Source organism: Dermacentor andersoni, chromosome 8 (genome assembly GCF_023375885.2).
Source record: "Dermacentor andersoni chromosome 8, qqDerAnde1_hic_scaffold, whole genome shotgun sequence".
Lineage (NCBI taxonomy): Eukaryota > Metazoa > Arthropoda > Arachnida > Ixodida > Ixodidae > Dermacentor > Dermacentor andersoni.
This window is the reverse complement of record NC_092821.1, coordinates 127,037,825-127,058,796: the sequence shown is the minus strand read 5'-3', so window position 1 is coordinate 127,058,796 and position 20,972 is coordinate 127,037,825. Positions and strand designations below refer to the sequence as shown.

The following is a 20,972-nucleotide window of genomic DNA, read 5'->3' as shown; positions in this document are numbered from 1 at the left end:
ACAGCGACTTAGCATCACTTGATATTTCCTGTGCTTTTTAATATAAGAATTTCGAAAGCAAGAACTTGCTTAACTCAGTGATGTCATCTAGCACTAGTCTCTTTGAATGTGCTAGTAAGGATGCTTTCTTCATGGTTCCCATGCTTATGTATATATTTACTACTAATTTATGTGCCTCTCTATAAATGCCTCCCTACTGTACCCCTCACCGCACCGTGCGTCGTTTTACTCATTGCCCGTTCTTAATCTCTCTTATCATCACACAGGTATGCGCCCTCTGCACTACGCCGCGTGGCAGGGCCAGGCCGAGCCCGTGGCGCTCCTGCTGGAGTACAACTCGTCCGTGAACGACGCCTCGAGTGCGGGGGACACGCCGCTCCACCTGGCGGCGCAGCACGGACACGTGCTCGTGGTGAGTGCGCGCGGTGTGGCCCCTCCGGACTTGAGCACAGGATCGCCGTTTCTATTGGTAACCACGGTGGCTGCATTCACAAGCGGGCGGAATTCATTGACGCCCGTACGGGTCTATAGGGGCAAGTTAAAAGCAGTAGATAACCAAAAGTAATCTGTTTCGCTCTACTATACGGCGTTTTTGGGTGTTCCAATTCTGGCCAGCAATGTGGAGAGTCTACGTTGATAGCTATAGGAAGGCCGCTTCTGACTCAAGTAATGGAACACATCTGGAACCGTCTGGAAGACGTGCCTGCGACAAGACACAACCTCGCGTCGACAAGAAAAAGCTAATAACAGCACAAGTTATCGCTGTATTTTAATACGTTACATGTGCGACCACGTGAAAAACACGTTGTCACTTACATCTGTGCACAAGAAAGCGTGGCTACGTTTTTCCTTTGAGCAGGCGACTTCTCGGTCTATATTCCAAGTCTTCTGCTCAGCCGCCGTCTTGTTTGAACAACTAAGTAGCCCGCATCGTTTTTTTTTTTTTTTAGTTCAATGCTGACTTTGCGAAGATATCTCTTTTTCCGGCTTCCTTAGCATTGGAACGACACTTAAGATGGCTGCTGTCCGCTTTATTTAGCCGTCTGCGGCGAATATTGGAGCAGAGCCTCTGGTAGCTCACTTGTATAGGTTCGCGCCGGAACACCAAGCTGTTCTCACAACAAGCTCGCGATCTGTTGCGTAACACTTACGTAAGGAGCGTCCTGTAGTGTGGTTGCACAGTTTCGGATTCTTCAACTTGCGTCGACCGGCACAAGATCGAGAAAGTGCAATGTATAGGCGGCCGACGCGTGTTAGGACCGCAAGAGACTTATCATGGCTGCCGCGTTAGAGATTTGGACGGCGGCTGCTTCGAAAGAGAAGAGAAATAATACGGCTTAAATATTTCCGCAACGCTTTTAGCTATGCAGAACGAGCATAGATCCGGACAAGCATATCTAACTGCCTAATTGTGTATCCAAGCGACCGGATCATGACCACAAGGTATGCGTAAAGCAAATGCAGATGCAGAGCCGCTCGAAAGTTCATTTTGCCTACCAAGCGATTCGGGAATGGAATATTTTGCCAGTTGCGCTTGCCGATATAGCTGATAAATGACAGCTGCGCAGCGGCGCTTTGACTGTATAAGCTTGTTTGTTTGCTTTTAAACCTGTGTTTAAAAAAAACATTGAATGCTTTTAACCCGCTCCCCATTGTAATGCCACCTAGACGCGATGGGTAAAATAAATAAATAGGTAAATAAATAAAAGACACCAAACTTCACGAGTTCTTGCCGCTAGAAGTGCAGATTTCGCGCTCCTTGAGCGTTCACGTAACTTTCTTTCTTTTTTTCTTTCTTTCTTTCTTTCTTTCTTTCTTTCTTTCTTTCTTTCTTTCTGCACAGATCGAGAAGCTGCTGAGCTACCATGCCAACCCACTGTTTCGAAACTGCGAGCACAAGACACCGCTGGACCTCGCCTGCGAGTTTGGCAGGCAAAAGGTAAACACGCGCCATATTTCTTATGATCTGTAAAACTCTTTTCCATATCGGATGGTTCATATAGCTGTAGCATAGAAAGGTGCTCGCCGTGTCTCATATTCCAGCGAGCATCGCTCCGTGTTCGTGCTTGTTACATTGCCACGAGATAGAAGAAGCCTGCAGCATTGGTCTGGCACCGATGAAGAAGAGGTGGAGGTTGCTCCTCGCGACCCACACGCGTGATAACAACAACAACAACAACAACAACACCTTGGCGGCTGTTGCGCCTGTGCTACTCGCCTTACTCGTAAATATTTGTAAATGGGCATTTTTGTGCAGCAATATTGTTCGCATGGAGGGTAGTCGGGTAATTTCATGCGTGTGAAAGATAATTAGCGTAATAGAGCGAATTAGTTTCTGCGTAACATTATAGAACTGAGTCTTTGTTGCGTACATCATGCCTCGCGCGATGACCGCTTTGCTACAATGGCCGAAATTGAAGCCATGCAAGTGCCTTATTTAACGCAACGCTATAGCGCAGTGATCGCACAACACAGTATAGAGGCGCCGACGCCCAAAATACGCCAGACATACGCGAACAGTACGCTCACAGGTGGCTTAGTCAGCTACAGCGCTTGGCGCGTGTTGGAGAGGGTGATGCATACCCTGCAGGGGAGCTCTGCCGGTTTCGTGCATATCGTGTTTGAGACCGGTAATTCCTAGTAACTGGTGTTACGAAAAGATGAGTCACCACTGCACTTCATTCAGGGCGTCAATCAAACATGTAATAGAGGCACCTTGAATTGTGACGTGTATAAATTGGAGCGTTATATCTCCGAAGATCGGGAGGTGCACACGATTACTCAGCGAGTCTTATTTGCGCAAGGCGACTCAAAAGACGACCTCAAACTGGTGACAACCGAAAACATCAACCACGTACTTGCAGCACCTCAAGCGTGACTTCTCGAACCGAGTTTCGCATGCCTCTGCTTCTTTTTATAGCGCATTACTTTCATAAAAAAAAAGACCGCATCGCTGTTCGCGTGGCCGCAGGCGGTGGAGGTTCTGCTGCGCAACGCTAGGTGCCGCCAGCTGCTGTACGAGAGCAGGCAGGACACGCTGGACAACGAGCGCACCACGTGCCTCCACCTGGCGGCCAGGAACGGACACACCAGCGTGCTCAGGTGCAGTCACGCGTTCCGAAGCATGTTGTGGGGGCTACTTGAAGGGACGTGGAAAGTTCAGCCGTGTTAGTGAATTACGCTTCTGCAATAGCAAAAAAGTGTCTCTGTTACTGAGTGAGGAGATTTGATGGCTCAAAAAAGACGTGAAAGCAAAACGAAAAACAGGTGGCGACGCCGCCTTGAAGTTGAAACACCAGTTCGTCGGGACGTCATGGATATGACAACGTCTTCTTGGGCTTGGTCATAATTTTTTAGGTAGGAATGGGGGGAGGGGGTTGGGGGGTCGCCTACATTGAAATTTAAAGGAACCAAAGACTGTAACTTAGCAAACTTCGAGCACTACTACTTCTCAAAAGCAGTTTCTCTTTTCTCAGAGACCGGAGAAGCCCGCAAGTTCAGAATAGACTTCGAGTGTAAGCTGCCTGATTACCTCATGCAGCAATAGTGCGGAATTATTTCCGACTCCTTCGTCCATGTGCGTGTATGCTTTTAGCTCACTATCGGTGTGGGATGGGCTGCGAGAGAAACTTGAAAATGATGCTATTTATATCATCTAGTACAAATGAAGACGCAACTTGCAGTTGTGATCTTTTACGCGAGTCTTCGGGTGGATTCCCACATGATGCACTTGCTTGTGTACCATTTAGCACAAATATGCGTACCGCAATTGTTATATTACGCAAAAATTATCCGCGGTTCATGTGTATTCACCGCCTAAGCATCTTACTTGCCTAATTCATGAAGAATTTGACAAGCGAACATGCGAAGCAAACTTAGAAGGGCGATGGTTTGGGCTAGTTTGTTTTCGACGGACAAAGGACGCAAGAAAAACGAGAACAAGTGCTTGTCCTCGTTTTTCTTGCGTCGTGCTTCGCGCTGTACCACACAATCTAAAAAAGTGAATCAAACAATGCGGCCCAAAGAATACTGCTTGCGTGCCACTGAATTCTCTGCAGATAAACACAGAAGCAAAAGAGAAGGCATTTTGATTGAACTGATAAGTGTCTTCAGTGACATGATGAATATGCGTATGTGCTTACCTAAAAAGTCTTTATTATATCTGTTTGTTTCAACGCTTGTCATCTGTCAATTGATGATGTCCACTTGTTTGGTTATTTACCTAAATATATACTGCAGTCGCAAACTCTATCACAGGACAGCAGCTATAAATTCGCAGGTTACAGGTGTTCCGGAAATGGCATATTAGATCTAGAATTACACTCATACTAGAACTTCACTCATCAGCCTACATAGCGCAAATTGCGCACGTGTCGTCTGCCTTTTTCGCGCAGTCCGTGATTCTTCTGTTCTTTTTGTGCTAAATTGGGATACTTTCGAGCCCACTTGCGCTGCTGCGGATGCAATAGTGGAAAAGCTTCGCAAAAAATGACGGAGGAAAACTGCAGCGTATGTTAGCGTAATGTTTACCGGGAAATGCTCGCGGCGAACGCTATGCACGAAGGAGGGCCTTCTGGTAGAAACGCGGCCTCTTGCATGCGCCGCGATGCAGCGGAGGCGAGCGCCATCTGGAAGTGTTTCAAGGAAGCGGGCGCCCCGCTCCGTGGACTCCGAGATATTTACGCGCCGGCGTGCGCAAATGGCGGACGCCATCTCCGGTTTGTGCATTGTAGAAACGCTGTAAAAGGGGTTTGTGTGAGTTTTCGTGTGACAGAATTATGTTTTCTCTTGTATTCAAATCACGTCCGAGAACTATCAGGTCTGTAGGTTGTAAGTCGCAGTTTACGATTTTTCCATGTATTTTAGCATGAGAAATTCAATTATTTCAGTCAATTCGCTCTGTAACATGGAAGGCCTGGGTATGCGTGGTTCGAAAATCTTTTCGCCGAAACGACGTCCGCCGCCGGACGCCGTATCCTTAGCGCTATCGCGTTAAAACAGGCGTCAAGCGCACTGAACAGACTTGAAATACACGTTCAACTTTTGGAGGGGGAGAAATACTCTCTGTCGCATATGGAGCATGGTTGTTTCGTTGCGCAAGACACCGATTCGCTGCGACTCTGTTTACTACTCGTCTCCGTCTGCGGATTCATGCACTCTTCTTTTCTCTATACTGAAGGACGTCGACTAACTGTACAAGCGGGTGCAGGTGCCTCCTGGCGGCCGGCGCCGACATCAACCGGTCGACGCTGCGCGGCACGGCCCTTCACGAGGCGGCCATGCACGGCAAGCTGGAGGCCGTGCGCCTGCTGCTGCAGGTACGTGTGCAAAAACGCGAGCCGTTGCCGCCCGCAACACGCGCTCTTTGCGCAAATACAACCCGCTGCTGCGTGTCGTCCCCGCTCGGCTCTGGGTGCAGCTGCGCACTCAAAACAAAGCGGCGCTGTGGCCAGAGAGTTTTCCCGCTTAAACTGCGGCAGGGAACTCTGGCGGCGATATGTATCGTTCAGCCGTACCACGCGGACGATGGTTGCCACATGGATTTGTCTGATATTCGTGCTTGTGAAACATTAAAAAAAATTCTGAGGTTTTCCGCGCCAAAACCACGCTATGATTATGAGGCATGACGTCTTACAGCGAGGGCCTCGCGACTGGATTAATTTTCGCCATCTGGGTTACGTAAGAGCAAGCTTTAGCTCGGGTGCTCCTACCTAAATACATGTAAAAGCAGAATTCGTTTTTGTCATCAAGGGCACTGCACCAAACTTGACGAAGTTTGTTGCATTTAAAAGAAAAACTTAAAATCTAGTGACTGTGCGTCTCGAATTTTTATTGAGGTCGTCAGTATTTCATTAAAAATGGGCGAAAATCGCAAATTTTCAGAAAACGACACTATCAAGTTTACAACTCTGTAACTCAGCAATGAAAAATGAAAGCAAGATTGTGTGAATTGCATTAATAGTACATCTAAAGCGCACAAAATTGAGTTGTTACACATGAATCTCAAGAACATTTTGTAATTTGTAAATACAATTTTTGCAGAACCCTTCTACAAAACGTCAAAAAACTCATGTGAGATATAAAATGACGTATGAAATTTGTCCGCTGTCAACGATCTAATGGGTGCCGTTTACAGAACCGCGACATCTGTTATTGGTACAGAGCAATTAATTTGTAAACTTCGTGCTTCTATATTTTGCCGAACTATCAAAGTTTTGAAAATTATTTTCACGAAATTCGGGCCCTAAATAGAAGTTATGCTTCCAACAATCACTAGAATTTACCTTTTTCTCTCAAATGCAACTGACCATTAAAATTGGTCCAGGGGTTATCTCAGAAAGGCGTTTCTGCGATTTACATGTATTTCAATAGGCGGCGTCGGAGTTGGGCCGGAGCTAAATCTTCCTCTTAGGACCCCTCACAAGGCCCCATAGCAAATTTCGGTTTTATGTTGGAAGTTGTTACGTGTCTTCTAGGGGGCCTTCTGCCGCAAAATGTCTTCAAATCGGCTCATTGATAGTCGAGATAGAAATATTTCAGTGCCGCGAGTCCATGATTTCAGCAGGCGGGCTCCACTGTTAAGCGAGACACTCTCTCCGCTCGCCCTGTCTAACCTCCGCAAGCGAAATTCCTTCCCTGCGTTCTCCCATACCGGACCTCGAGGATCGCGTGACGCATACGTCACGCGATTTTCTGGCAGTTTTTTTTCCCGTCGCTGCATACTTCCGATGGTGCCGTTGTGCGCGAACTGTTATCGCTTCGCGCAGCGCACGATTTTGCTCGCTATGCACAAGGACACGTGACTAGCGGTATACTTCAGTGCTACGCGAATACTGAGGCAGAACAAGCAGATCGCAGAACATAATTACGCGCTGGAACACGATAGAAAATGGCATAGTTTCGGTATCTGCGAACGTGACTACAAATAATCCTACAAATAACAGATGCTGCCTCGAATAATTATCGATGTCACGTGTCACCACGAGCGACGTCACACTGCGGACGCGAGTACGTAGGTGCAGGGACACGACTACGTCACCGTCCGGCTTGTAGCGCGGTCGCTGCGAGGGAAAGGGAAAACAGTGTTTGGATTGAAATTGAAATTTCAGACCTTTCCGCGGTGCATCGCGATGTAATTATTTGCAAACACGATCGTTAGCCCGCATTGTATGCTCTGCGCTTGTCAGCTCAAGATGGCCAGACCTGGTGAGGCGCCCTTTAACATCGCGTACCTTCTAGCCAGCAGTTCACTCTGCTGCAGGCTAAAGTGAATAGAAATTATGGCGAGCGTACGCACGCACGCACACACACGACGCACGAGCCTTGCTTCCGACTCCGAAGAAACGCCACGGCTCGCGTAGCGTACATGTGCCGCGCCCGGGAAAGACACCTGTCGCTCGTCGTGCGTAGTCGCGGATTGTGTGTAGTAGTCGACAGTGACGCCCCGCGTGGGCGTTACACGAGACCTGCGGAGGGCGCACCCGCCGCTAGCTCTTCCTGCAGCTGCGAAGGACAACAGCTGGCAACGTTTGCTCGGAATGAAGCCGTGGCGCACCCAGTCAGGCAGTTTGTGGGTCCTCCCTCCATCGAGGCACGTGAGGCCGCGGCAAAGTCTCGTACGAACGGAGACTGAGCGGAACGGCCGATGGGCTCGACAGGTCTGCAAGCATATCCGCCTGAGATCGATAAGGACAAAAAACCTCACTTGACGATACGGCGTCGACCAGGTCCGGATCACGACCCCTGCCCCCACCCACACACACAAGCTAACCAAAGGCATAGATAGGTCTGTCGAACTGCAAAGATGGAGGGCAACCGCCAAGGCAAAGCCAGCGATGGCAGCGTATATACTACTCATTCAAGCAGGCCTTCGAAAAGAAGCGCTTTTGCGACAACTCCATGGAAAGGGGTCTCCTGTGCGGGCCCGCAGCGGTATGCTACGCGCCTTTCGCAAGCGAAAAAAATCGCAATTGGGCCCGAAAGGCGAAGCATCGATTGCGATAGCAAATTATATTAGACAGCTATACGAAGCAAGGATAGTAGTTTTATTGGTCGTATAAACTTGTAAACATTCGTTAACTAACTATAAATTAACAAGCACGCGGTGCCTTGCGCGCGCGAGACCGAGCCACCATCCTTCTCGGCTCATCCTCGCACGCTTTCACTCGCACCCACAGCACACTGCGCGCGGCCGCAATGTTATCGCACTTTGACGTTATGCGGAACAGCACACCGACGCCGACAATTCGCCTCGAGTGTCCATACGATTGCATGCTATCGCAAAAATACACAGAGGATACGAGTACATCCTGCTACCGCTGCAACGCCGCTGATGGGTCCATTTCCCACGTCGTCCAGGAATGCGCGAATCTCCAGCCCAAGGCTACGCCACAGGCAAACGAAAATATTGCGCCGTCACTGGCGTTGGGCTTTCGCAAACGCGGCGAGCAGCCTGACTGGAAAGTCGTTGAGGCTACCACACGGCGACTCGAACACTGTGGCGCATACGAAGTGGCCCGGAAAAGTGCGAAAAGGTTAATAGAAAGAACAATTTCTCTTTTGTTTTTCTCTTTTCTACAATTCTTCTTTTCTCTCAGAATTTAGAGGTCAGATCTGAGCTTCATCTTCTCGTAGATCGCCCGATACAACGGCAAATGCGACGCGATCATCATCATCATCATCATAGTCGTCATCATCATCATCATCAAAAGATGTCATAAAAAAGTAACACTACTGATGAAATAAATAAAAATCGCGTTTTCTTCCTAGGAGACAGTGCTGCCCCCTGTTCTGTGTCGCGTCAGAGCATATATTGTCTAAACGAGTACCCGCCGCAGTGGGTTAGCGGTATGACGTTGAGCTGCTGAGCACGAGGGCGCGGGTTCGACTCCCGGCCGCATTCTTGTGGGGGCGGAATACATACGAACGCTCGTGCACCGCGCTTCTGGAGCACGCCAAAGAAGCCCAGGTGTTCTATGTCAACCTGGAACTGCCTACTACGGCCTTCCTCACTATACCTATATACTGTGCAGTTTCCCTATACGTTAACCCCACAATACAACTAATTTCGATAGTTCTACAAAGCACCTCTCCAAGCAAATTTTTTTACCCAGAAATTCAAACTTGTACGCCTTTTTACGTTATTTTGTGCTCTCTTTGCGTTTATTTGAACGCGTGGCCGATGGCGCTCACTAACTTTGCATCTCCTGTTTCTAAAACTCCCTTTAATGACTGAAAGTGTAACAAGGTGACACGGACAAGACGGTGCGGGAACTCCGTCACAGCGCTTCCATTATAATGATGAAACTTGGATGGGTTTGGTAGGAGGGCGTCGTTATGTGGGTGCCGGTCAAAAAATAAAAAATAAAAAACGAATAAAAAGGAAAACGGGTGTGGTGAACCCGAAAGCGGCGAGAGCGCCGACGGGCCGATTCTGTTGTCTCCAAGACGTCGAAAACGGGGACCCATCATTAGAAGCGAGTCACCTACCTGGCGACGAAGGTCAGTGGGCGGCTCTCGGCCGTGCAGAGAGTCCTCGAGAACTGTTTCTCGGACAGAGAAGGCGCGTTTCAGCGCCCCCTTGCATTCATCGCTTTTCGCCCCACCTCCATCACTTGCAGCTGCCCGTAACGTGTCATTGTGAAAACGTCACGCCTGCGACAACCCATTGCGACTCGCGCTTTTGCATTTTTTAGACGCTATAACTGCGAGGGGTTGGGCCTGGCCGGGCTGACGAACATTAGGCAGACGACATTGAGCAGGTGTTTTATTCCGGGAAGCAGAAGAAGTATGCCTCCATTACCCATGTATATATGACGAACCGCCTCTGAGATTTGCCGGGGTTCAGTGCCTCCGCCGTAGTTATTCGATGTGAAAGGGTTTTCGTTTTGAAAGCATGCTACAAAATGTTTCTGATGTACTGCTCCCAGTCTTGTTAGTTAGACCCCGTTTAACCCTACCTGCTTACGGCAAGCACATTCAGTTTAATATATTACGAGTGTAGGCTTTCCCGCGCTTTTTCGAGCAGTAGAAAAATGAAAGGACACTGATGTTTTGTTGCTCTAGCAGTAATGCACTCAAGTGGAAGGCGGAATTCCACCGAGTTATCTTGTGAGCAGGGTGCTAGCTCGAAACTGTTACGTGCAAATGCATTTAGTGATCTAGGTAACTGGTACTGTATACTCTGGAAACACGCTGAGAAACCAACTTCTGCAATGCGAGAACGGCATTCTTTCGTTTTGCGCATTTCTTTGGCCAAGATGCCATGCAAACCCGCGCTGAATTCACTCATGATACGTGTACGCATCACGTTTTGCTAAGCACGCACGCATGCAATCTGCGTCGTGCTTCTCTGTTTTTTTCACTCACAGTTAGTGACGTTACGTAAGGACTCGTGCTATGTCGACCCAGTTACGGGAAATCTGCGCCAGGCGGCGCTGAGGGCGGTGTCGACGTGCTTTGCGTCCAACGCGCAGATGCGGTTTAGCAGCTTAGGGGCGTTGTCGTCTGCTCCCAAGCACGCGTATAGCAGACGGCAGGCGTAGCGGAGGCCATCCTCGCACCCACCACAACCGACCGCAGTGGTATTCCGGACGGTGCATGGAGGCTTGCACTGTGCCCGCTTCGTCTGCTCGTTGCGGCGTTCTTTTGACGCCGCGCAGTCTACTTTACCGCCGGCTTCTGCGGCACACGATATTAATTTTCTCATTTGGGTCAGGTCAGAGGACGCGAAAAAACGGAGGCGCGCCGACCTGCCTTGCCGCGAGGTTCGCTGATGATTAAGCATTTGGTCGCCCCCCCCCCCCCCCCCCCCCCCCCCCACCACCACCTGGATGCCACGGCTGTCTCGCCGACGCTGCCTTTTGGTCGAGTAGCATCTGACTCATGCCGTACCTGTGCAAGGTGATCGGTTTTCCTTTTGTTTTTGTCTAAATACGACATGTTCTCGTGATGTTGGCGTCTTAAGTGGCACCGGTTACTCGTCTTTTCTACAGAATTTACATGTCGTAAATACACGAATAAAGTGGTACTGAACGGAAGAAAAAACAGAGAAATGAAACAAGATTCTTGTAAACATAACGCAAATGCTAACGCAAGTCAGCTCGCGTAAGTACATTGAACACATGTCGCAAAAAGAAAGAGAAACAGGCATATATAATCGAAATTCAGCAGGCCAGGTGGGGGTCAGTGAGGCAACGATTAAAGAAAATAAATAAAGAAAGAAACTTCGAACACAAGGTAAAGTCACATACAGAAGACGTAGCTTCTGAAAGGTACCTTTCCAGGTGCTGAAAGGAAAATATTTTGTAGAGCAATTCTAATTGTTCCCGATATACCATGGCCAGCCGATATAGTGTGTTTTACGTTTTTCTATGAGAAGTCAGACTATGGTTTCATTTTTAAAGTACTGCGAGAACACACTGATAGTGCCTACAAATTGCTCGTATTACAAGATTCCTACAAATTAATTGGGAGTCAACCCCAGCGATTCTGGGAGGATTTCCTAATAGGATCATTCATTGGTTGGGTCGAACTATTAACTATTTTATTTATGACTCTGCGGATGTTGCAGCTGAGAAACAAAAGCTAGTCAGTGTTCAAGGTACTTGTCTGTTTACAAAAATAAATAAATATATAAATAAATAAGAAAGATTGAAAATAAAAGAAAAAAATACAAAAAGAATAAACACTGAGCTGCGTAGTTTTTGTCCTTTTTTAACACAACTGCCATACAATAAATTCGTTTTCCGTTCCCCAGCTTCAACACACTTGAGACTGCAAAGCATTCCCCGTACACTCTTGCAGAGTGCCATCTACGGAGTGGTCATATAAGTTTTGTAGAATTCTTGAAAATCGGCTATGGCAGATCGGCTATGGAAGATCGGATTGGAAGAGGCGGACATTACTAACACGAGAAATCAGAACACATATTCATATAATTATTGGAAATTCACTAATTAAATGCTTAATTAATTAGTGCACGGTACATATAGCTATTTAAGAATTTTAGCAAGTGACTATGCAAAATGTATTCACTTGAAATTAAATTTCAGGATGACACCAGTTTCGAGAGATTGTTTCTCAAAGTGTGAGAAACAATACATGGGTGTTCCAGTTAATTTTGTGCTTCAGTGCTTGAAAGAGCGTTTTGTTAAAAAAAACCTGAGTGGAGCAACAGTGCGATTTTACCGCTAGTTTGATGGTGCATATCTCCAAAGTTGTGTCATTCTTGAAATTCATTCTAGTTGGACACGCCTTGCGAACTCACCGGCTACAATTCGTAAATTGCAATATGTGTCGTAATGTAATGAATTAGGAATTCAATTAGCGAATTTATATTAATTAGTTCGATATTTGTTTCGGTTTCTCGTACATGTCCGCCCCTTCGAATATTCCAGCTAAGTGACGAGAATTATGTTACGTACGTGCGATGGGCGATTTCTAAAAAAGTCCTTGAAACTTATATATGATCACCCCTATAGGGCGCGTGCGTGCGTGTGTCTTTCTGGTTGTATGTATGTGGCTTCCTGCACACATTATTGCGCAGCTGATGCGCAGAAACACACAGACCACACATGCACAGTATCTCGCGTAACGTTATGCAGCTTCGCAATAAGTTGGAGACTTGAGCGCTTGATCAAGATGAAGCCTTCTGTTCTCTTTTCATTTTTTTTTTCTCGCACGCGTCGTCTCTCTTAATCGGAACACTACCCTGTAGGGATTCTATATAGCAAGCTCTATATTGCAAGCCCACATTGCCGCCCTTGTCGACTATTTCCAAAGGGCGCGCGACCTCGCTGAAGCCCGTCTGCCGATTGGTTTCGTTTTTGCAACCTTAGTAGTGTAGAGGAAGTGAGCCGCCCACACTGTGCAGAGCTCGTTAAGCGAACATAATCTGGCTGTTGCTCCTGCCGATGACACTTTTGCAACGGAGAACCGCAGCGCCCCGGATGTTGCGCAGTTTTAATGCTGTTCTTGTTCTCCAATGTCGTCTGCGTTTTGCAATGTCGTCTGCTCGAGCTCAGGCTCCACAGGGTGAACTTCCGCGGCAACCTTATTTCTGGAATGATTGTCTTCCATGCCGTTCAGCAAATCTGATGAAGCTGCATTACAGTATACCGTCTGCAGCTTCGTAAACTCGCTATTTAATCCACGCAAGCGAGAGCGTCTGTTGAATTTACCTTTCTTTTTCCTCGTGGGATCATGGTTGAGGTGAAGGAAGATGTTAATAAGCAAAAACAGGCTGCTCAGAGACCTCGGTGTTTGAAGGTGTTATGCGACAGCTCTTTAAAACATGTTAAGTAGACCGTGCGAGATGCAAGACTAGTGTTGCCCTTGTAAAAATTCGTGCGTGTTATACAGTTGCACCTCAGTAGAAAGTCTGTATTAACCCCAAGAAAAAGTCAACAGGAGTGTTAGTGACTCTTGTATAAGGTTCTCGTGAAAACAGGGGAGAGAGGGGGGGGATCGTACAATTATTGCTCGTAATATGGCGCGTGTTTTCCCACTGCTTTTTTTTTCTGTTCTTTAACCCTTCGGCGTCGTTTTATCCGCTTGACGACGCTTATTAGACATTCTATGACTACCAGCCGGATTCGAAAGCACAGCTTTGCGCGTGCCCCACAGTGTATTATAGTGCACGGTCGTTATTTGGGCGAGCTGCGTTTGCGTGAAACCGGGTGTCACATAACGACGTGTGTGCCTGTTGTGCTCAGAGCGGCATCGATGTGAACAAGCCCAACTCGTCGGAGCAGACCGCGCTGGACCTGGTGCGCACGTTCTCCAGCTCCAAGGCCGCCAGGGACCTCAAGGTGCTGCTCAGAGGTGCGTGCAAGACTAGAGAGAGAGAGAGTGAAATCGGCGCATGCGCGCTTATCTATAGACACCTTCGTGTTCGCGGTGTTCGCAAACGTCACAGTGTCGATAGCTGTGCTACGAAGGAAGCTGGTCTTCCCTCGTGTCTGCAGTCGTGCAATCGTCCCTATATTCAGACGGATTTCTGTGGCGCGCCTTGGCTAACTTATTCGGGGAACCTTTTGTACTGAACTACTCACGTGGGATGCATTAAGACTAAACGATGTTTTCACATAAAATAATGACGCGGCTGACGGAAGTGTAGACTTTAGTACACACGCTAGACTTTCAGCTTGGTCTTTCAGTCAAATTTTCGGTCCTCACAGGTTGAATTGATTAACAGTGGACGAAGGAGGGAAATAAGCCTTGACGCAAAGCTAGCGTTGCGACAACAGGACTTGTCTTTGTCGAAGACACACCGGCCGTGGTTGCTCAGTGGCTATGGTGTTGGGCTGCTGAGCACGTGGTCGCGGGATCGAATCCCGGCCATGGCGGCCGCATTTCGATGGGGGCGAAATGCGAAAACACCCGTGTACTTAGATTTAGGTGCACGTTAAAGATCCCCAGGTGGTCGAAATTTCCGGAGTCCTCCACTACGGCGTGCCTCATAATCAGAAAGTGGTTTTGGCACCTAAAACCCCATAATGTAATTTTTTTTTTTGTTGTTGAAGACATGCCCACTTGCCAACTCGAAAGCCAAGCTAAGAACGAAGACGAGTCCCCTTGTCGAAAGATCAATTGGCTCTGCGGCTGGCAGCTTCCCTTGTTCGTCCACGGTGGACCATATCTCGGAGGATATAGCTTGCCATTGGGCTGTAGTGAGTTAAACACAGTAAAAGGTTTGTTGCTCCCCATGGAGGGTGGTATTAAGGACGACACGGCAAACACACAAACTGCACAAGAAATTCGAGGCCGGCACGAGACTGGCGCAAGCTGACAGCTTTTCGAGGTATACCTGTCTTTGCCTTATACCGCGCCGCGCGTGTTTCATTTCTAATTCAGGTGGCTCTTTCGCGACCCTTTTTTTGTCGCGGTGTATTTCTGTGCCTTGCTCGTGTTTCGCGTGCCTTCTCTGCCATTGCAGACCTGGTGTTGTTTCCGCGTACCTAGCCGATTTCTTTGGTTCAGGACATTCGGTGGTATGCACGGCCAGCAAAAAAAAAAAAAAGAAAAAAGAAAGCGTTGAATCAAGGAATCACGTGATTCTTAAGCTTGCCGTTCTTCTTTTGTTTTCCTCTCTGAAGAGATGCTCCAAGCCCTGCCAGCCCGGGCCATTCGGGACCACTACGACCCTAACGACAGCGAGTGCCTTATCCTGCGCGAAGGCGACATGGTCACGGTGAGGGCCTCTCCTCGCGCCAATACATATATGTGCAAGGTGGCATTTCACGAGGCTTTAGCTCAGTAGCTGTGTCGCTCGGCTGCCGAGTGCAAGGTCGAGGGTTCAGTTCCCTGCCGCTGCCGCCGGATTTCGACTTGGGCGGCATGCCTAAGTGTCCGTGTACTGAGATGTCGATTGAAGAACGCTGTACACGAGGGGCAAACATTAATTCTGAGCGCACACAGCGATGTCTGTCATAGCCCGGATGTCGCTTCCAACATTTCAATCAATCAATGAATCAATCAATTAATCAGTCAATCAATCGACCGATCGATCGATCAATTTCAGGTGTGTGAGTTTTGTGGAGGCTCTTTATAGAAATCTTCAGAAGCTTGCTGTTTTGTGACTCAAGCTGTTGACGCCGAAAAAACATCCGCGGTCATTTTATTTTTTAGAGTACTGCTCGAAAGTGTTCGTGGCCTTCTCTTTTTCAGCTTAACCTCTGTTCTCTAACATATTTATCCCTCTCTCGTGCCTCCCTTTTGTCCCCCCTTCTCCCCCAGGTTCTGGAGCAGTGCGAGAGCGGCCGCTGGAAGGGCATCGTGTTCGGCCCGGGCCACAGCTCGCGCGCCGGATACTTCCCGGCCACTGCGGTGCAGCTGCTGCACAGGCAGGGTGAGTCCCTGTCCTCTGTGTGTGTATACTGTCACCGATCGATACACTGCGGGCTGATTAGCGAGTGGCTGCGCCGACTCTGCCTTCGCCGGTGGGTTGATGGGTCGAACAGCCACAGCCAGTCCTTCTTTCTCTCGCATGTTTAGCTGTTTCTGTATGGCGATGCCGTTATTGGTGGTTCCTGTATTCCTGTTCGCTCGCCCGGTGATTCACTTACCTAAGCTCCTATTATATTTCGCGGCTGTAATCTTCGGCGAAGGACAGTGCTTTTTTGCGCCCTCGCATCAAACAATACAGCGCGTGAAGAGTGGTTCTACGAGCTCAAGCTCTTGTCGGTTTATCTATCTATCTATCTATCTATCTATCTATCTATCTATCTATCTATCTATCTATCTATCTATCTATCTATCTATCTATCTATCTATCTATCTATCTATCTATCTATCTATCTATCTAATTAATTAATTCATTCATTCATTAATTCATTTCTTTATATTTGGCAAAAGTAAAAACCATGGCTGTAGTTCTGCAACCATTGTTTTCATTCTAGTCTGCATATATGTCATCGGTCGGGTCGAGTGACTGGTTCCAGCGAACGACAACGACACGAAGGACAATGACGATGCACGAAAATAATCGATGAAGGACATAATTATTTCGTATTCGGTGTGTCATGCGTGCACTATAGCAGTCCACGTATACGTGCCACGCCTGACTGCAGACTGCGGCCACTTCTGCCAACGCGTGGGCTGCCGTTGCTTTCTACGATAACGGGGTGTTATACACATGGCTGCAACGAAGGGTCGCGCTGCAAACACTTAGCGGAGGCGCCTACCCATTTCAGCTGAGGCTTACGTGTGCTGGTTCACGTGGCGGGACGCGTGCGAGAGGCGGACTGCCGCTTGGAAGTGGTCCTTGACGTCATTTCCGGTCGCGGGTCACCGGCGCGCGCGCTTGTGACTAGCCGCACACGTTGGGCCAGCTGTTTCCTCTGCACGAACACGTGACCTGTCCGGGCCTTCGCTCACCAGGCTCTCGGGACCCCGCCGGAAGTTACTTCCTCCCGGACCGCGCCGAATATAGCCTATTCTGATTGATTTTTTTTTTCTGTCGTTGTGCGCTTTTTTGTCGCCTGCGCGTGTATGTGCGCGTGCATGTTTGTTCATGTGCACGAATCAAATTGCATGCATATCATGTGTGCGTGCGTATGGGGGAAAGGAACGTCTACATGCATTTGCTGCGCTGACTGTTTCCGGCATCTAAAACCATTCTTTAAAATTATTATTATTTCTGAAACGCAAACCTAACTCTACACGCGCTCGCCACACGGCCCGCCAGCGTATGAATGGACTGAAATGCGGCGCGTTTCGGAGCATCTGCCCACGAACCTTGACACACTTTCTCACTACTGGGCAATCGCCGAGATTGCGCGAGGTCGCACACAGTTCGCCTGCACTTACAAGCGCGTACCCTGTTTTGGCGACATGCATAGCTTTCGCAAATAGTATAGCAGGGACAGTGGCGTAGCCCGGGGCGGGGGGTGAGACGGCGTCTTACTAAGTAACATGGGTGTTGCTCCACGTTCGTGATATTGATATTATTCGCGATGGCAGCTTGTGTAAAAGGAAGAAAAAAGTTAGACGGCATTTTTTTCTTCTTGGGTGTATATAGGAGCATGAAGTCATTAGCAGCCTACATGTTCGCATACATGCACACGGTAGCCCCACGCTATTGCGTCTCGGGGACGGGGACGAGAGACGGACTCTTGCAGCCGACGAAAAGCAGACGAAAAGCTTCGTACAATGTGTACTTGTAGCAGGTAATAGCATACAAGTAGCAGGGCCGAAGAGTGCAACAGACCGACGGGGCGGCTGGTGGCGACTCTCTCTCCCTAACACTGGGCCGGTTTGGCCTTAAAAGGACACTAAGGCGAATAATAAGTCGACGTGGACTGTAGATACCATCCCATAAACATCGCAACGCTTGTGTCGTGCTGAGGAGGGACTTGGTTTACGAGAAAATTGCATCTGAAGGGTCCCAATGCCTTTTTCTAAATTCCAATCTCCCGTTTCCCAACCGGGGGAGTGGTGACGTTGCATACCCAATCGCCACCCTTTGCAGCCGTCGGTGAGTAAAACGGCGCCCGACAGACAGCGGCACCGAGCCAAGGCAGAGCGGTGGGCTCGCCGCAGCAGCTGCTTTTTTATCAAGTGGCGTAGACCGTTCGGAAATCCTGAGACATCACGCGGAAGTTGAATTGTCCGCTACTTGCAGTTTGTGCGGGATTTCGCGAGCCAGCAAAATCAGCGCAGCACTAAGGGATAACGAAACTGCTGAAACGCGAAAGCTTGGGAGGCGCAGAGTCGAGCGAAAACGAAACCTTTCGACCGCCCGCGTCGTTGTCAAGGGAAATGTCAGTGAGTTCTTTTTCTAAAAATGAAATAGAACAAGATAAGTAGCATTTTATTTCGTGTTATACTACAATACAATGTTTTTTTACAACAAGTGGTCGAGTACTAGTGACAGAATTTAACTGAGGAGTGCTTTCGTCGTCGGCCAAGTGCTTGAATGTCCCGGAGGAGTCTCTAATCATGTCCTTCATTTACCTCTGTTTCTCGATTATTAAGGCCCTGTTCGCGATAACATTCACGCCTTAGAGATTCTCAAGCAATAATCTATCACTTTAGCTTGACCTAATATTTGCCTTTAGTGTCCTTTTAAATCCCTTTGGCAGGAAAGAGCGCCCGTTGCTTCTAGATAGGCACGCATGCAGTGTGGCACAACAACGCCATATCTTCACATGTAAACCGCAGTGTTGCCATTTTAGTAATTTCGTCGCTAAATTTAGTGAATGTTCTCTCTGTCTAGCGACAACGCGGCATTGAGATTGGCGATTTTCACAGTTGCCCATTCTCACGTTTCACACGATAGCCGATTCTCGATTCTGACAGTTGCATCTCATAGCCGTAGTGATTAGTGGGAGCCGTGCTTAGTCTAATCCAGTGTTCGGTCCCGTCCGCACGTGCCACGAAGCACGCCAAAACTGCGTTCGGGTCATTTGTATGCAATGTTGCAATCTGAATTTTACTAGAAACTGGAAGTCTGGTTAGCAAAGGCCACTGCATACTGTCTGCTTATCCGACAGCGGACTTGGCGTACTCGAAATTGCTTTATCACTGTGACTATATTGTGTATGACTGAAAGGATATATACACGACGGATCGACAAAGTGTGAATTTCTTTAATAGCCGGCCCAGCTGTTGCTTTACGTTTATAACCCCACCAGTGAATCAATTCGAGTCGTTATGGCGCGTTTAGACTGCAGATTTATGTTCACTGCGTTCTGTCAGCGTGCGATCAGTTCGAATAGTCTCGCACGCTTACAGACGTTAATAGCATTCCTCTCTCTCGATTCATTTCTGAGCGCTCACTGTGTCCTGCAACGGCTATATCGTCTGCATGCCGATCGCGAGCCGACAGACGCGGCGTTATGGGCCGAGCAGACGATAATCGAATCGCGTGTTTTCGCGCAGCAGACGAGCCGAACACGACCGCGGATGCAGTCCCCGCATGGTTGTTGGTAACCTTACACCATCCGTGACAGCCCAACTCTTTCCTTTTTTCTCTTGCATCTTTCTCTCTCTCTGCTTTCGTCTATCGTAAAGGCCAAGTTCAAGATAATTGTAATGCCCACAGCTGCGCATCTCGCGAGAATGTCCGTCTATTCCGCTTCGACTGCTGCAGACGGTCATTCAGCTGCCTCTTGTTTCTACGACGTTCTGGTCGCCGTACATTTATAGTTGATTAAAAGCAACGCCGGTTGCCTGATACTTCCACATCGGAGCATACTTCCACATCGGCATCGGAGTTCTTAACGGAGTGATCTCAAGAGCGCGTGTAGGCTGATAGCACTGCGGTAATCCGCGAGAATGGTGCACAGCAGGTACGGCTCACACACACGCTGCAGGTAGAAGTACGGCTCACTCTCGATGGCAACACCCATCTAGCATTTGACTGCCACTTACGGCAGAATTATAGCATGATGGCATGCATACTACGTTTTAATTAATGTATGGATGTCAACCAAAGCGTTTTTTGGGACGTTCTATTTTTCTCGAAGAAGTAGAAGTGTGTCATTTATATTGGTTTTATTACCAGCGAGGTGCTCACTTTACGAATGCACCGTACTGTGTAAAAGTACATAACGCCGCAGGCACGTTTCCTTACGTTTGCCAGCAAGGCAGACTTCAAAACCGCATTTGCTATTGGCTTTGTTGATACGAGGAATACATTTGCCTTGGCGTCTTTTCGGTTATGTAGATTAGCTGCCTCTTAGCCCATTTTCTTTTCAAACAGGCAGGCCACCGCAGGGGCCTTCGCTGTACTGCACGCAACTCTTCCGAGGCCCAGCGCAAGCGGGCAGGCTGTGTACGTCTCTCGCTTCGCATCCCTGGTGTTGGGTTGCCGTTCTCAGAATCAACATGCTGAAGGAATTCCTGGCCGCGAGTGGAGAGCTAGATCTCTCGCGTCACGGATGGCTGATGAAACAGACGCTGGGGGTAGAGTTACGAAAAGAAGGCACTGCTGTTTGTCTTTGGTTTTCTTTTCTTTCTTCAATTTGGCTTAACCCGATTTTGTTTCTCCTCGTCAAGGACGTTGTCTCAAGGATGGCCTCCAGCCTGCTCAGCACGTTCCGTGAAAAAGAGCTCGCGGTCCGAGGAAATCCCTCACTTGCTCTTGGTAACAGCCCTCCCCCTCCTCCGCTACCCCCTTTTTTCTTCTCATGTTTTTGTTCTTTCATTTTTTCGCTCAAAGACTGGCGCTTTCTGCAATATTTCACCCCGTGGCCATAGACGCTGTTCTTGCAGAAATTGGATTCGGCTGGTTGCCCATGTCCTTTAGTTGCGGTTGTAAGGAGAAGTGTATGCGTCTCTGGGCTTACTTTTGCTGCAAAACGCTCCTCTCGCAAGTGTTTAGGCTGTCGACGCAGTACGTCCAATGCTACTGTGAGAAGAATAACTGTGAAAAAGGAAAGAAAGAAGAAAGCGGTAAATTTAACACACTTGGTTCCCGTGTAAGGTCAAGTGGAAATGTTGTCATGAACACTGTGAGAGAGAAATGA

The 20,972-nt window shown here is 48.4% G+C and overlaps 1 protein-coding gene across 1 annotated transcript in view; it reads left to right on the top strand.

Annotated features, from left to right (window-relative positions):
• Positions 1–20,972, top strand: part of LOC126525578 (caskin-2-like) — a 342,542-nt gene that overhangs the window by 104,279 nt on the left and 217,291 nt on the right. The window contains exons 4-10 of the mRNA XM_050173505.3: positions 267–412; positions 1,844–1,939; positions 2,972–3,102; positions 5,210–5,318; positions 13,716–13,824; positions 15,099–15,193; positions 15,739–15,850. Of these exons, the coding sequence (XP_050029462.1) occupies positions 267–412; positions 1,844–1,939; positions 2,972–3,102; positions 5,210–5,318; positions 13,716–13,824; positions 15,099–15,193; positions 15,739–15,850 (798 nt within the window). The remainder of the gene's footprint in view (positions 1–266; positions 413–1,843; positions 1,940–2,971; positions 3,103–5,209; positions 5,319–13,715; positions 13,825–15,098; positions 15,194–15,738; positions 15,851–20,972) is intronic.